General features: G+C 53.0%; 1 protein-coding gene across 1 annotated transcript in view; it reads left to right on the top strand.

Annotated features, from left to right (window-relative positions):
* The first annotated feature begins 4,928 nt into the window (after positions 1–4,928).
* Positions 4,929–14,334, top strand: part of LOC122192360 (transcription factor 4-like) — a 116,270-nt gene continuing 106,864 nt past the window's right edge. The window contains exons 1-3 of the mRNA XM_042892894.1: positions 4,929–5,095; positions 5,810–5,901; positions 7,256–7,328. Coding sequence (XP_042748828.1) covers positions 5,008–5,095; positions 5,810–5,901; positions 7,256–7,328 — 253 coding nt within the window. The 5' untranslated portion in view covers positions 4,929–5,007. The remainder of the gene's footprint in view (positions 5,096–5,809; positions 5,902–7,255; positions 7,329–14,334) is intronic.

Genomic DNA, 14,334 nt, shown 5'->3' with positions numbered 1-14,334 from the left:
TGCATTAATTTTCAGTCTGCCAACCTACTGTACTCCAGAAAGACAAGGTCTTGCTACAGAAAATAGCTTCACTTTTTTTTTTTTTTTTTGCCATGTGTGAAGTTGTACATGTCACCGTAAATTTACATTTTGTGTTCCATGAATATTTCACTGTTGAGAGGTGAATGATTTACCTCTTTTTTTTTTTCCCTGAAAGTACAGCATTTTTATATTGCATTAATACAACCAATGTTTCAGGCATTGCTAATATTAAAAATGGATTTAATTATGACTTGATTCATCCAGAGCTAAACCATGGCTGATATCTGAGCAGACCAGGCACAAATCAGGTGTAATTCACATCCCTAATTATTATACTAACAATTTCTTGCTTCTGAAACATTGAAATGACATGCCCGGTATAATCATGATGAAGAGCAGTAGCAGGCCAGGAAATGCAGCAATCTTCAGTAAGGCATGCACTGTACTGAAATATCTAAGCAGAATAAATAGGAATTATACCAACAAAACGTTCAGAAATGGACCAGGCTCTGAGCATCCTGAAGGAGCTGTGGGTGGGTGACCCAGCTCACCGCAGGGGAGTGGGACCAGATGGCTTTTAAGGCTCCTGTCTAACTCAAACCAATCTATGATCTCTGTCAGTGCTCCATTTCCACGTCTGGAGAGCACAGAACCACAGAATTGCAGAATTTCAGGGGTGGGAAGGAACCTCTGGAGTCCTCCCAAAGCAGGTTCCTTAGGGCAGGCTGCTGAGCACACTGCAGCAGATCCCAGGTTAAATAATGAAGTAAATCCTTCTCTCTCGTCTCTGGGCTCCCGCTATTCTTCAGTCTGGTTTTCTGTATATTGGTTTACTTTTGGGGAAAAAAATAATAATAAAAAAAAAAATCTGCATTTTAAACAATAAGCATTTTGGCACCGGAACAGTCTTTTCTTTATACGCTGTATAGCACTAAGGCCACTGCCGGTGGCAAAGCACTAGTAACTCACCCATAAAAAAGCTCTAATAATAGGGGGAAATGACTGCATCGAGTTCAGGCCCGCGACACCCAGCTCTGGGATACGGGAAATGTGGACCCCCACCCAACCCTGACCCCTCCCATGACTGCGTGACCCCCAGGCAGGGCTGCCCTGCAGTGCCCAGCCCTCGTGGGCACCTGGATCTGCTGGCCCTGCCTCCCCTCAGGGCAGCACTATGGGGAGCAGGGCTGCAGGCTGCAGCAGGGTCTCAGTGGCTGCGCCTGGGGCACTCGGTGAACTGGGTACCACTGAGGCAGTCAGTGAGGACACACTGATACGCTCAAAGCACTAATAAGGGCTGTGTGCATTGCCCTTAAATGTTCCTATTGGAGGCACAAATCCCAAATGGGCGTCTTATCCGTGCCTGGAACTTCCTTGGACACAGCCATGTCGAGGTCGCACTGCATGCCAGGCTGCAGGTCCCCTCCGAAACACCTCTGCCGGGCCAGGCGATGAAGTCCTCATGGCTGGGGGTGCCACCCCTCAAGCCCCCTCCCCTGTGGGGCAGGGCACAAAGGCACTGGCAAAGCCACAATTGCTCGTGCTTGGGGGGAGGACAGAGGTTTTCGGAGCCGTTGGACGCAGCGGATGTGCTGCCATTCCCAGTGCAAACAGAAGGGAGGGCATTAGGGACTTCTGCTGGAATTCCATGGAGAAGCAGCCCTGCAGCCCGGAGGCTGGAAAGTGGCCATGTTGGCGTCACTCTGGAAGGGCTTCCAGTGACCACAGCCTCATTGGCGAACACCCTTTGAACCCCGCAGACGCTTGCAAGGCCAGGAGAGGACAGGTGGAAGGAAGGAATACGTCAGAGAAAAACGGTACCCAGGATCTAGAGGCTTCCTGGCAGGGTGCACACTGGGCAGCGTCACCGGGGCCCTCTGGATGGCCTGGTGGGAGCACTGAGGTGGGCCATGGTCACAGTGCAAATACCACAGCCATCCGAAGAGCAGGAAGGACCCATCCCATAGCAGGAGGCTGCCATTTGCACCCACCCCGGCTGTGGCCCCAGAAAAAGGCAGAAGGACAGCAGGTGAGGGGCTGCAGTCCACCGTGGCCCCTGGACATGTCCACCACTCTGGGACAGCTCATCCTCCCCAGACCCACAGCAGTGCGCGGGGCTCTTTGTATTCTCTGGGGATGAAAGGCTGGAATTTGGGCAGCTGTCCTGCTCTGCTGCCCAACAGAAGTTTGGATTTTGACCACCTTCGTATTGCCACAAGGAAGAGAAACCATGAAAGGTTTCTCACCCACCCTCCAGCAAGCTGAGGCGGAAAAGGTGGGGCCCACAGCCATCCTGCCCCAGACCAGCACCCTCTTAATGGCCATGCAGAGCAGGACCTGACCTCATCCATCCCAATGGGCACCCGTGGCTGTACCCCACTCCTTACCCTCCTCGAAGCCCCCCAGCGAGGTACTCTGAACCCATCCCTCCCCGTGATCCCAGTGCAGCACCCTGATCCCATCCCTGTCAAAAGCCATACAAACCAGCACCCCAGTCCTCCCGATGGCCGCCAGCATGGTACCATACTTCTTATCCTCCCAGTTGCCATGAAGAACAGCACCCCACTTCTCAACCACCAGTTGAGAACCCACCACCCATAGCAACATCCCACCTCCCACTGCTCCCAGTGGCCACCCAGACCAGGACCCCGATCCCATCCCTCCCCACTACCCTGCTGATCAGCTCATTTCCCTTCCTTCCACTTGATGCTCCTCCCCAGAACAGCACCCCACTTCTCATCCCTCCCCAGTGCTACCCAGAGCAGCACCCCACTCCCTACTGCCCCCAATGGCCACTCAGAGCAGCCCCTCACTTCCAACCCCCACACTGCTTGCCCAGAGCAGCACTCCAATTCCATCTCTTCCCATGGCCATGCCCATCAGCACCCAATTTCCCATCCTTCTTCTCAATGCTCCCCTTCAGATCAGCACCCCACTTCTCACCCCACTGCTACCCATAGCAACATCCCATTCTTCCCAACAGCTACTCGGAGCAGCACCCCGATCCTATCCCTCTTTATGGCCATGCTGATCAGCACCCCATTTCCCATCCTTCCCCTCAATGCTCAGCCCCAGAGCAGCACCCCGCTTCTCACCCCACCATTGCTACACAGATCAGCATTTCTCACCCCACCGTTGCTACCCATAGCAACATCCCGTTCTTCTCGATGGCTACCCAGAGCAGCACCCTGATCTCATCCCTCCCCACTGCCATTCCGATTAGCACCCCATTTCCCATCCTTCCCCTCGATGCTCACCCCCTGAACAGCACCCCACTTCTCACCCCACTTCTACCCAGATGAGCACCCTGCTTTTCACCCTACTGCTACCCATAGCAGCACCCCATTTCTCACCCCGCCGCTACTCATAGCAGCACCCTGCTTCTCACCCTACTGCCACCCAGATCAGCACCCCACTTCCCACCCTACCATTGCTACCCACAGCAGGACCCCACTGCTCACCCCACTGCCACCCACAGCGACGTCCCACTCTTCCCAACGGCCACCCGGAGCAGCACCCCACTCCCATCCCTCCCCCCGCCCCCCCCGCATCCACCCCCGCTCGCGCCCCGCCCCGCCCTGCCCTCCCATCCCTCTCTCCCGCATCGCCCCCCCGTTCCCCGCCGCCCCCCATCCCGCACCCCGGGGCCGGGCGGTTCCGCTCCGCGAGGGGGCGGCCGGCGCAGGTCGCGGCGCTGCCCGGGGGCGTTGGGGCCCCTCCATCTTTGCGCCGCCGCCCGCCTCCCTCCCTCCCTCGTCATTGTCTGCGAGCGGCGGCGGCGCGGCGCTTATAAGGCGGCGGGCATTGCCCGGATGTGAGCGGCTCGCGATGTGTCCTGCAGGGAAGCGTGCCATTAGCCGTGTCTCCGCGGGGGAGGCCGCGGGGATGAGGAGGAGAGCGCTGTAAACTTGGAGCAACTTTGGGACTGTGGGTGTCGTGGTGCTGCTTGCTTTCTTTCCTTTTTTTTTTTTTTTTTTCCTCTCTTTTTTATTTTTTCTTTTACATTTTTTATTTTTATTTTTATTTTTTTTAAATTTTAAGGTGGTCCCAGAGAGCCGCCGGCCGAGCGGTGTCCCTCGCCGTGTGTGTGTGTGTGTGTGCAAAAACAATAGGGGAAAAGTTGTCGGACCTGTTCTCCTCACTGTTATTTTTCATCATTTTTTATTTTCCACCATTTTTATTTTCATTTTTATCATTTTTTTTTTTTTTTTACCGTTCCATCTTTTTTTACTATTTTTTTTAACTACTGTACTCTTTAGTACTTTTATTTATTATTGTTGCTATTATTTTTTTTATTATTATTATTTTTACTCCTCGCTTTATTTTCGTATCTTTTTCCCTATTCCGGTGACCCCAGAGCAAAATACCGGGGCGCCCGGCGCAGCACTTTTTTTTTGGCTGTGTGACCTAATAAAGCACTTCGCGCGGAAGATTTCATTTAGTATTTTTTTTTTTTTTTTTTTTAAAGTTATATTTTTTCCCTTTTTTTTTTTTTTTTTTTTCCTTGTGTGTGTGTGTTTCCCTTGGAATATTGTGAACATAATTGTGGCCATTTAAGGTAAAGTTACAATTCGCTCTTAGAGTAACTCGTGCGCATTTTTTTTAAATTTTTTTTAAAATTTTTTATTTTTTAATTTTTTTTTTTTTATTTTTTGGCTTTTTAGAATGGTCGATCCCAATGTGTCGCCGGCCCGACTCGCGCGGGGCGCGCATGCAAAGCGCGCGTTGTGCGGCCGCACAATGAGCCCCCGCGCCCTCCCGCAGGAGGAAGTTTCGCCGGGCCAAAACCGTGCAAAAAAACGTGCAATAAAGTGCTGGGGGGGGGGGGGGGGGGTCACGAATTAAAAAAAAAATATAAAAAAAAAAAGAAGAGGATAATAGAAGGGGAAAGGGGAGTGGAGGATAGAAGGGGGAAAATATTGTTCCTCTTGGCAAAGCGTCCGCGTCACGTGTGTGTGTGTGCAGCTCTGCCCTCCGCGCTGTGCCATGTGGATGTGCGCGAGATGGGGGAATTCGGACGCGGGCTCCGGGCGGGCGCGCGGCGCGGGCGGCGCTCGGCGGCTCCATGAGCGCGGTACGGAGGCGGCGCGGCCCCGCTCGGCCCCGCGGCGCGGCGCGGTGGGTACGGCGCGGTGCGGGGCGCGGCGCGGGGCTCCTTCCCTCGGCCTTCCCTTCCCGCCTCCCCTCCCCCCGGGGCTGCCGGGCCGGGCCCTCCGCGCTCGGTGGGTGCCGCGGTGCCCCCCGTCCTCGGCGCTCGTCGGGAATCGGGGCTGGCTGGCACGGCGCCGTCTCGGCGCCCCGACACTTTTCTGTCTCTCCGTCTCTCTCTTTTATTTTTTTTGGTAATTTTTATTGCGTTTTGCATCTTGCTTTTCTTTTTTTTTTTTTTTTTTTTTTTTTTCTCTCCGGCTTGTTTGCTCGCTCCGTTCCTTCCCCGCCTTCCGGCGCTGCTTTGCGCGGAAGAAGGGAGAAAAGGGGAAAAAGTTGGAGCCGTGCGGCCGGAGTTGCGCTGCGGGCTGCTGGGGAACCTCCTGTTGCACAGCGATGCTCGGGCGGCACGCAGCCGCCTCCTCTCCTCCTCTCCCGTGGCTCTGAGTGGATGTGCCCGGCTCTCTGGAACCGCACCACCGCTTTTTGTTGTTGCTTTGCTGCCCCTCCATCTTTTTTCCCTCCCTTCTCTCCCCCCCTCTTCCCCCCTCCCCCCATATCCGGACCTCCCGACCCCACTGTGCTGCTTCCCGCGGGCTCGGGACCGGCTTTCTGATTGCGGTTGTTTCCATGTTTCTAGGTTTGTGTGATTTTGCTAAAATGCATCACCAACAGCGAATGGCTGCCTTAGGGACGGACAAAGAACTGAGTGATTTACTGGATTTCAGTGCGGTAAGAAACAACGGTGGAAATTAACAACAGCTGTAAAACCCAGCGGACTGCATCCCGTGGTCTCTTGGCTGATATTTAAAATTAAAAAAAAAAAAAAAAAAAGGCAACCCAAACCCAGCCGAAGTGCGATCGGAGCGCATTGGGTAATTTTTAATCGGCAGCTTCAGCCACGGTAAATACCTTTCTGCTTAAAAAAAAAAAATCCAAACCCGAATTAGGCGTTTTTCTCGTCTGCGATGGGAAGCGCGACGGTGTGCGCGGCTGCTCGGAACGTCTCGGATGCCGAAAATGATTTCGACCGAGAAGAGACGCCCCAAATCGCGGAGCGTTCCTCCCCGCTGCCCGGCGCCGACCTCCGGCGCTCGGCCGAGCGCTTCCCATCGCACGTCGCGGGGACTCATTGCTGCCTAATGAGATCCCGATATTCCGCTTTCGGTTCTTCCCCGGCTTCGGTATTTTCGGCACGTGGGAAGCGCGAGGAAAATCCGCGACTGCCTCCGCTGAAAGTTTCTCGCCGGCACCTTTTCCCCGAGCTCGGGGGCTCCGACCCGGCCCCCCGGGGGCCCGCCCGCCCCCCCCCGGCCCTTCTTCCTTCCCCCACCGCCCGTCCCTCCCTTCCAGCTCTCGCCCCTTCCCGCAGGGGCCGCGGGTTGGCCGCGGGATGCGCGCGTGGCGCTGAGCTGAGCGCGGCTCCTCCCGGCCGGGGCTGCGGCCGCCGCTCCGCGCTGCGCTCCGGAGGAATGGCTTTGGGAAGTTGGGCCGGGAAGCGCAGCCTCAGGCAGCCCGGCAGCCCCCTCGTCGCTCGGTGCACTTTTTCCATTTGTTCCCAGGCTTTTTGCAGGCTCTGACTCAGGGAAGGTGCGTGTTACCCACCAGACACGTCGAGGAAGAGAGAAACCAATTAGGGTCGAAATAAATGCAAGCGAGAGAGAGGGTGAGAGAGAGAGGGAGAGGGAGCGGCGCGCTCAGACTGCGCTCCTCTTAGAGACGGAATGAGGATTTAGGGCAGGTGGCACTTTGCACGGTCATTATCTGGGCACACGGATGACAGGAGAACCCTAAAGCGGGCTGCGGATGGACGCTGCTACCTTTATGGCCAAGGTTTTGCCCAACAAACTTTTTTTTCGCCTTCCTCAACCAGCGAGGATTGGGGGGAGCGATCCGGGCGCGGGGCTGCGCTGCGTTTCCCGGGGTGCTGCTGGGGGTGCGGAGCCGGGGGCTCCGTGTGGGGCTGTCCCCAGGGCTGGGCAGAGTTTGCAGCGGAGGAACTTTGGCTGACAGTGCTTTTCCCGTAGTAACGTCTCTGTGTTGCTTTTTTGTCGTTTTTTTTTTTTTTTTTTTTTTTCTTCTTTAGATGTTTTCACCTCCCGTGAGCAGTGGGAAAAATGGACCAACTTCCTTGGCGAGTGGACATTTTACTGGCTCAAGTACGTACCCGCTTTGTTCAGCGCGCGGCTGTGATGCTCTGTTATTTATCCATAGGCATTACCTTTGTTGTGGTTGTGGTAATCTCTTCTGGGGCGCACATCCATTACGAACGGAGTGGAATTCTTCCTACCGTTACTCTTAGTATTATTATTGCTATTTCCACAAGGCGTTTTCGCAGCATTTGCACTGATTTATGATTTTTTTTTTTAAATCCCTGCTCTGTGTCGTTGTTCAAGGTGAGGGTAGTTTAAGTTTTTTGTTATTATTTTTTTAATTTAGCCTCGAGGGCTTTTATACTTTTACACTTGACTTTATACTTGAGAAGCGAGAATCAAAGCATCTTGAACGGGAATTAATTTGGTAAATAAGGAAGGCTGCCGGGATTAAATAATGAATGGAGCACGCAGCCCCGGCACCGAGCTCTCAAGGTGCGGCGGTGCTCCTCGCCATTGGAAAAGGGTGATTTTTTTTTTTCTTGCTGAATGGAAAGATGGAAAGTAGGGCGTTTTCTTTCCAAATATCCGCCCGCTTCTGGCGAGCCCCTGACGCTGCCCAGGGTTTGTTTGTGTGTGCGGTTGTTTGGCTGCAGCCGGGCTCTGTGGGCAACTTCTGCCTTCTGTAAAGCAGGAGTCCTGCTGGATGACAAAAGAAATAGCGGAGTTGGTTGCGGCGGAACATATGTGTGCAATAATTGTCTGGCAAGTGTAGCTTTACGCAGAGGCTTTTAAACGCCTGAGGAATGAGAGGTAAAGCTAGCGAAGGCGCCGAGGCGCTGGGAATCTCCTGGCTGTGCTGTGGAGCTGGGCGAGGTGCGTGCGGCGCTCGGTGCAGGACGCAGCCCCCGGCCCTGCTGGGAGCTGCAGGACGGCCGCACGGAGCGGCTCGGAGCCGGGTGGAGTGGAGCTGCTCTCATCAGACGGTGCGTTTGGATGAGACCCGCTGCAAGGCGCCCGTGGGTACCCAGATAGGAACACGTCACTGTGTGCAGCTCCGTGCCTGGCGTTGGCAGTTGGCGCTCAGTTAAAGGAACCTCTTCGGTGCGCTGCTCAGAACCGTTGTTAGGAGAGGCGCCGAGATGTTAATTAACTTTTTATTTACGAAGAAAGACTTTGAAATTTGACAGGAGTCTGCGGCGTGCGTTTGTAGGATGCTGCACCGAGTGCCGCCTGCAGTTATTAAGGATTCGTTCTACGCGTTTTATTCTGCTCAGACTTGCAAAATACCATCCTTTATTTTTGCAGATTTGGTACTGTTACGAGTGTAGTGATTTTGAGAATTACGTTGTTAGGTCTGAGTAACTTTCCAAACGCGTTTTGCCTCATGTCACACAGGCTGAACGTTTTAATCCCATTTTTTTGTCACTCTCTGAATTTAAACGTAGTTTAAATACCTGATTTAAGCAAATACATAATATTCCCTTTATTTGTTTCCGTTGGAGGGAAGCAAAAAGTATTTGTGCCAGACGAATCAATTTGCCATGCTTACGTAGGTAGCGGCCAGTGCAGCGACGACACTCGGTCTACCAGCAATTAACTGGGCAGCTCTATTGAATAAATGCACCGCAAACCTCATCTGGGAGGGCATTGCGATCAGAAATAACACAGCAGAGCGAATCCGAGCAGTGAGGGAAGCAGAGGGCTGCTGCTGCTTTGTTGTCTCTGAGCCTGAAAACATTCAGGTAACCTTGGCACATCCTTTAGCAGGTACAAATGATGTGTTAGGTGTGTAAGGTTAAGGTAGGGCCCATCCCGGGCAGCACCTGGGATCTCCCACAGCATCCTGCTGTGCGTGCGCACAAGCAGCCTGGTGGCACAGGGCGATGGCTCAGTAGAGACACATTGTGTGCGTTGGCACACTGCTTGCACAAAGATGTGCAGCGCAGGGTACGCTCTCGGAAGGGAAGATCGGCTTGGATTTACTTCCCAGACCTCTGCTGCTTGGTGTGAGGTGCGGAGAGGTGTAGCGAGCGAGCAGCGGTGTCCAAAAAGTTGTGAGAATGCACGTCTGCATGGGCGCTGGCTGCGGCCGCAGGGCTGTGTGCTGTGCTGGCAGCTGTCTGGGTGCACGGCTCACTGCTGGGAAGTGCTCTGACCGCCTCCTGCAGCGAGCAGTGCTTGGGAAATGCGGGGTTGCGTGCGGACACCCGGCAGCGTTCTGTGGAGCTGCGGGGAAGCTTTGAAGGGAGCTTCACAGTGCGTGCGTGCAGGTTGTTGTGCTGGATCTGCGTCCTGCTAACGCCGAGGTCCAGCAGCCGGCGTGCAGCGCGTCCTTCCTGCTGGGCTGATGCCCTCCTGCAGCCTCAGCTTCCCGTAGCAGGGAAGCTGCTGTTCCTCTGCCAACATCCACGGTTTGGTGCGAGGGGGAACCACGGGTGTCGTTCCTCTGCGTGGAGCTGAAACTTCTCTTACTAGAAAATAAAAAAAGGCCCCAAAGAAAAGTAATCCCAAGCAGCGAAGTGAAACTAAGTGTAGTTTAGGAAGCGTGGTAGTATTTCATGCTTAAAGTCATCCTGATGGCTTTTTTACACGTCTCGTATATGATGCTCCATTGTGATTTGTAACGTGTGAATGGAAATAAAGTAAAGCCACGTTTCCTTTTAATCTTTAATTTCACAAATATGGCTTCTTACCATGTTGAGAAATGGTGAAGGCTGTGCGGGAGAAAGGAATGTAACCTGAGCCACAGCCGTGACATTCCCATGGAGCATTTTTCACATGAAAGGCTTTTGTCAACCCAGCAAAGGACCAGGAGTTTTCGTTTGATGTTTGCAGGTGTTCAGCAGAGAGCACTAAAACAGTTCAGCCATGCTGGCTGAGGGACTCTGACCTGACCAGGGGAGCTGCTGAGGGCTGCACTGATTTTGGAGAAAGCTCCCCTGGAGTTAGCTCAGATTTATATGGCGTTTGTTAAGCGATTTAATACCTGCGACTTCAGCTGAGCAACGCTCGCCCCATAGAAGGAAGCGAGGTTTGCTGTTTGTGTTGTTGTTGTTGTTGTTGTTAGGGCAGTTGCTAAAATAAAATGAACTTTCCTAAAATTTTTGGCATAGTTCGGCTTCCACGGTGCAGGCATCAGCCGTGAGCTCAGTGTGTGCCACACTTGTGATCGCTGAGCGCGGCCATCGCTGCTGCTGGATTTGCAGGGTGGGTTTCGAAGCAGATTTGCAGCAATTGCGGCGCTGGGAATTCGCTCGGTCTGTCACGTTTGGCATATTTCGGTTTTTGAACTGTTAATCAAAGCCCACATCTTCCCCATCGGGCTCAATTCTTGCCTCTGCTATTTTAAGTCTTGCATTTTACCTAAGTTTTGTAGCATCTGCTGTAGATGCCCACTCTGTGTGTGTTTGAGCGCTGCGTGGGGGGGAGCAGCATTAGAGTGCCCGAATTGGGCTGATGGGCCTCTCCTGCAGCACAGAAAATCCTTCTAGCACAGACACCGCTGCGCTCGGCTAAGTCAGTTTAAAGGATTTAAAGACTTGCTTTTAATTTCGCCATTAGTTTGATTAAGGCTTGTCCTGCATTAGAATAACAGCAATTACAAATTAATATACCCTAAATGAGGGAATCACAAATTCTGCTCGGTTTTGAAGTTGTTGGTTTTTTTTTGTTGTTTGTTTGTTTGCTTGTTTGTTTTTAAATAACTTTTTGTGTGCCTGTGAGCAAATGACAGGAAAATAGTGTAAGGAAGCAGCAGCATGACATTTTTCGGGCTGTGGCTGCAGGGTAGGAGGCATCATTTCGCCATGATCAGTTGCTTATCAGAACTGATTCAGTGTAACCTCCATCTGGAGACGCAGTGTTTGGATATCGAGTGGCCAGCCTGGGCACACCTTGGTGTGATGCACGGGTCCGTGGTGCCAGCAGGAGCAGTGCGGTGGGATTTTTGGAAGAGTGCTTTTGTCTCACGGGTGGCGTTTTGGGATCGCAGTTGAAAATGTGAAAAGGAATTTTTAGCTTATCATCGGTACTTTTTAACAAGGAAGGAGAAGCAGCACAGGGATGTAGTGATGGTGCTCGTGTGCGTGGCTGAAGGGTGGTTTGCTCAGTGCAGCACCAAAACCCCGACTGCAGCCCCACAGACGCTGCTCCTTCAGGATGTAGCTGGGGTACACAAAGACCAGCCATGCTTCCCACCCCCATGTCCTCTGATGGTGATTAAGCAGAGGGATGCTCCCCGCCTCCCAGCTCCGGCCGCTCAGGTTGCTCCCTGCAAGCGGGCAGGATGGGACTGCGCTGCAGGGCCGGCCTCACGCTGCCGTGCCAATCTGCAGGAGCTGAATCTTTGCTTACAGAGGTGTTGTCCAGCTCTGCTGAGCCCGCTTGGAGGAGTTGAGCGCTGCAGGGGAGAGGTTCCTGCTGTCTGAGTCCCACCCGGGGCGCATCCCGCGGGAGCATCCCAGGGCACTCCCCAGCAGGCGGGCGACTTCCTTCCGAAGCTGGAGGTTAAGCTCTCACCTTGGCGACTGAAAAGCGCAGGGAGAACTCCCTCTCCTTTCTGAGAAGTAGCCCTGGTTGATGGCAGAGGGCCTGAGCTGATGTCCACAAAAGGGCTGTGTGGGGCGCGATCAGTGAGAGGCAGCTCAGCCGTGCCTCCCGGCTGCTGCAGCTCTTTTAGAAATGCTTTTTGTCATCATCGCTGTATATCTACCTTGTCAGGGCTCCCGAATACATTTAATAATTCAGAAACACACACATTAGCTGTCTGAGAGGCTGGATGGCTCGGGGGCCAGACCCAGCCAAATGTCACCTGGAGGAGATGCTGGTGCGTGCCGCAGCCCAGGTCTGCAGTCACTGGTGGTACTGGGGATGGTGCCGCGGGTAGGAGTTCTCCATGGGGGAGGTGTGTATGGTGGATGGGGAGGTGGGGGCTGCCCAGGGCTCGGGGAGCTGTGCAGAGCTGGTGCGGTGTGCTCAGGAAGGGTGCAGAAAAGAGGGGCACCGGGCGGCGTGAAGTGAAGGTTGGCTTCTTCCCATGAGATCCGCGCTCTCTCCGCTCCCAGATCCACATTGATTCTTGTAGGCAAAAGCAGCTTCCATTGACCGAATTCCCAGGGAACATGAAATAGGCATAAATAATGGTCAGCCTTTGTGGCTGCTGAGCACCAGGTTACACATTTTCGTCTTTAACCGCTTGCACTCATTTTTTGGCTACTGCGGAAGGAATGTGTAAGTTTTTAAAAATTAATATCATTTCCCTCCCCTCGTAATTCTACAATTGCTGGATTTAGAATCCCTTTTCATTTTGGATTTACCTCCAGAAGGGTTTAAGCTCACTTGTTCTGGGATCGCAGGGCGCTGCCAGTGAACTGCCTGATGCTTTTTGACAAGATCAGCAAATACTTCTGCCCCACTGCTGTAACGAGGAGATCACTTAAATAACAGACGAGCAACCAAGTCACATAAACATATATAATAGAACTATGTAATGAAAGTTTATGCTGCTGATTGCTTGAATCTCTCTTAAATGCACAGAATCATGGAGCACTAAAAGCTGTCATATAAACAGTTTTGTTTCGAGTTTAAAATTATTCCCTTTTTTTTCTTTCATCTGCTATGATAAACAAAGCCATTCTGTAAGCTTTACAGATCAAACATTTACTTCTAATGGTAAACTACATTTTGTAGCTGGAAAGTTGTGTCAGGAGGGCCCGGAAGGGAGCAGAGCCGGTGGCCCTGGGGCTGTGGCCACAGTGCTTGGTGCCATGCTGTCCCACAGATCCGTGCCCACGAGCCGGGGCAGCAGAGCTGTGACCGTTCAGTACAGAGCAGGGCTGGCGTCTCTCGGGCTTTGAAGACTTTGCTCCAAAATTCTCCCAGATAAGTAGTGCTGGAGAGCTGGATGCAGTCAGAGCGTGGCTGGAAAATGGTAACAATTACATTTCCAGAAGTGGGAATAATTTTGGATGCTGTGAGTCTGGGGCTGTCTATTATCCTGAAGCCTGTAAAGCTGTCTGCAGGCAGCCGGCAGAGTTCCTCTTGTCCCTCACAAGGCAAGAGGGATAAGGGCAGCTACGGCCCTTGAGTCATTTAATTTGATGACATTTACCCCATGCTGTTGTTGGCCAAGTAGAAGTCTCCACCAGGCTTCCTGATCTGCTGTCCTGCGGCCGGTGCTGCCTGTGTGGCCGAGGGGTCTGTTCAGCTGTCCCATGGAGGACACTGAGTGGGATCCAACGGGATCTGGCCTGTTGGTGCTGCCCAGAGCTTCCCAGACTCGCGTGATGGCCCTGCCTGCGGACAAGCCTGGGTCTGATGCTTGTGCCTGGATCCCTGCTTGGGTCTGGGTCCGCTACCCAGAGCCATGCCCACGTGAGGAGAAGCAGCCGAGCTGCAGACTAGTGTTGGCATGCTGCTCTTCGAGCCAGGTGTGGGTAGAGGTGGCTTTAGCACCTGGATCCCGAGGTGGGGAGGAAGCACCTCCTGCACGGTGCGATGCGGCTGCTGAGGCACCGCGCTGCTGCGTCGGTCGGTCGGGATGGGGTATTTCAGGACAGCTATTGGGAGTGCTGATGAGTTGCGACCCATTGTCGTCTGTCTGGGTGTCGATCTGTTTTGGAAACAGCACTTCACAGGCACTGCTGTATTTCTGGAGCACGCTGGTGAAATTTGCCTAATCCCCCTGGAGCTGGTTTGTCCAATACAGACATTTTCTTTCCACCTGGTGGAAGGGTCTCCGGGTGCTTCTGCTCCTGTGCATGGAGAGGCTCTGCCCGTGGGCTCTTACTGATGTTGTGGATCCTTTCAGGGCCGCGGGCTGTTTGTAAGGGTTTCGGTAAAGTTTACTTTAAAAAAACAAAACAGAATGCAAAACCCTTTTATAGTTTACATTCATTGCGAAGCAGTCTGGATGTTCACTGGGATAATTTTAAGGGTCCAGAAATCTGGGGGGTGGGGTGGGTGATGGAAAATAAGGAAATCACTGACTTAATTCATGTGTGTAGTCCATAGGAGGACAGGGTTTTAGTTCTCAGTGAGTTCTTCTTGCTGTGTAGCATACAAAAATCAG

This window comes from Lagopus leucura, unplaced genomic scaffold, assembly GCF_019238085.1.
Source record: "Lagopus leucura isolate 7727_CA_CO unplaced genomic scaffold, USGS_WTPT01 27-0_obj-0_obj, whole genome shotgun sequence".
Taxonomy (NCBI): Eukaryota; Metazoa; Chordata; class Aves; order Galliformes; family Phasianidae; genus Lagopus; species Lagopus leucura.
The sequence above is the reverse complement of the archived record's forward strand: the minus strand, read 5'-3'. Positions and strand labels throughout refer to the sequence as shown.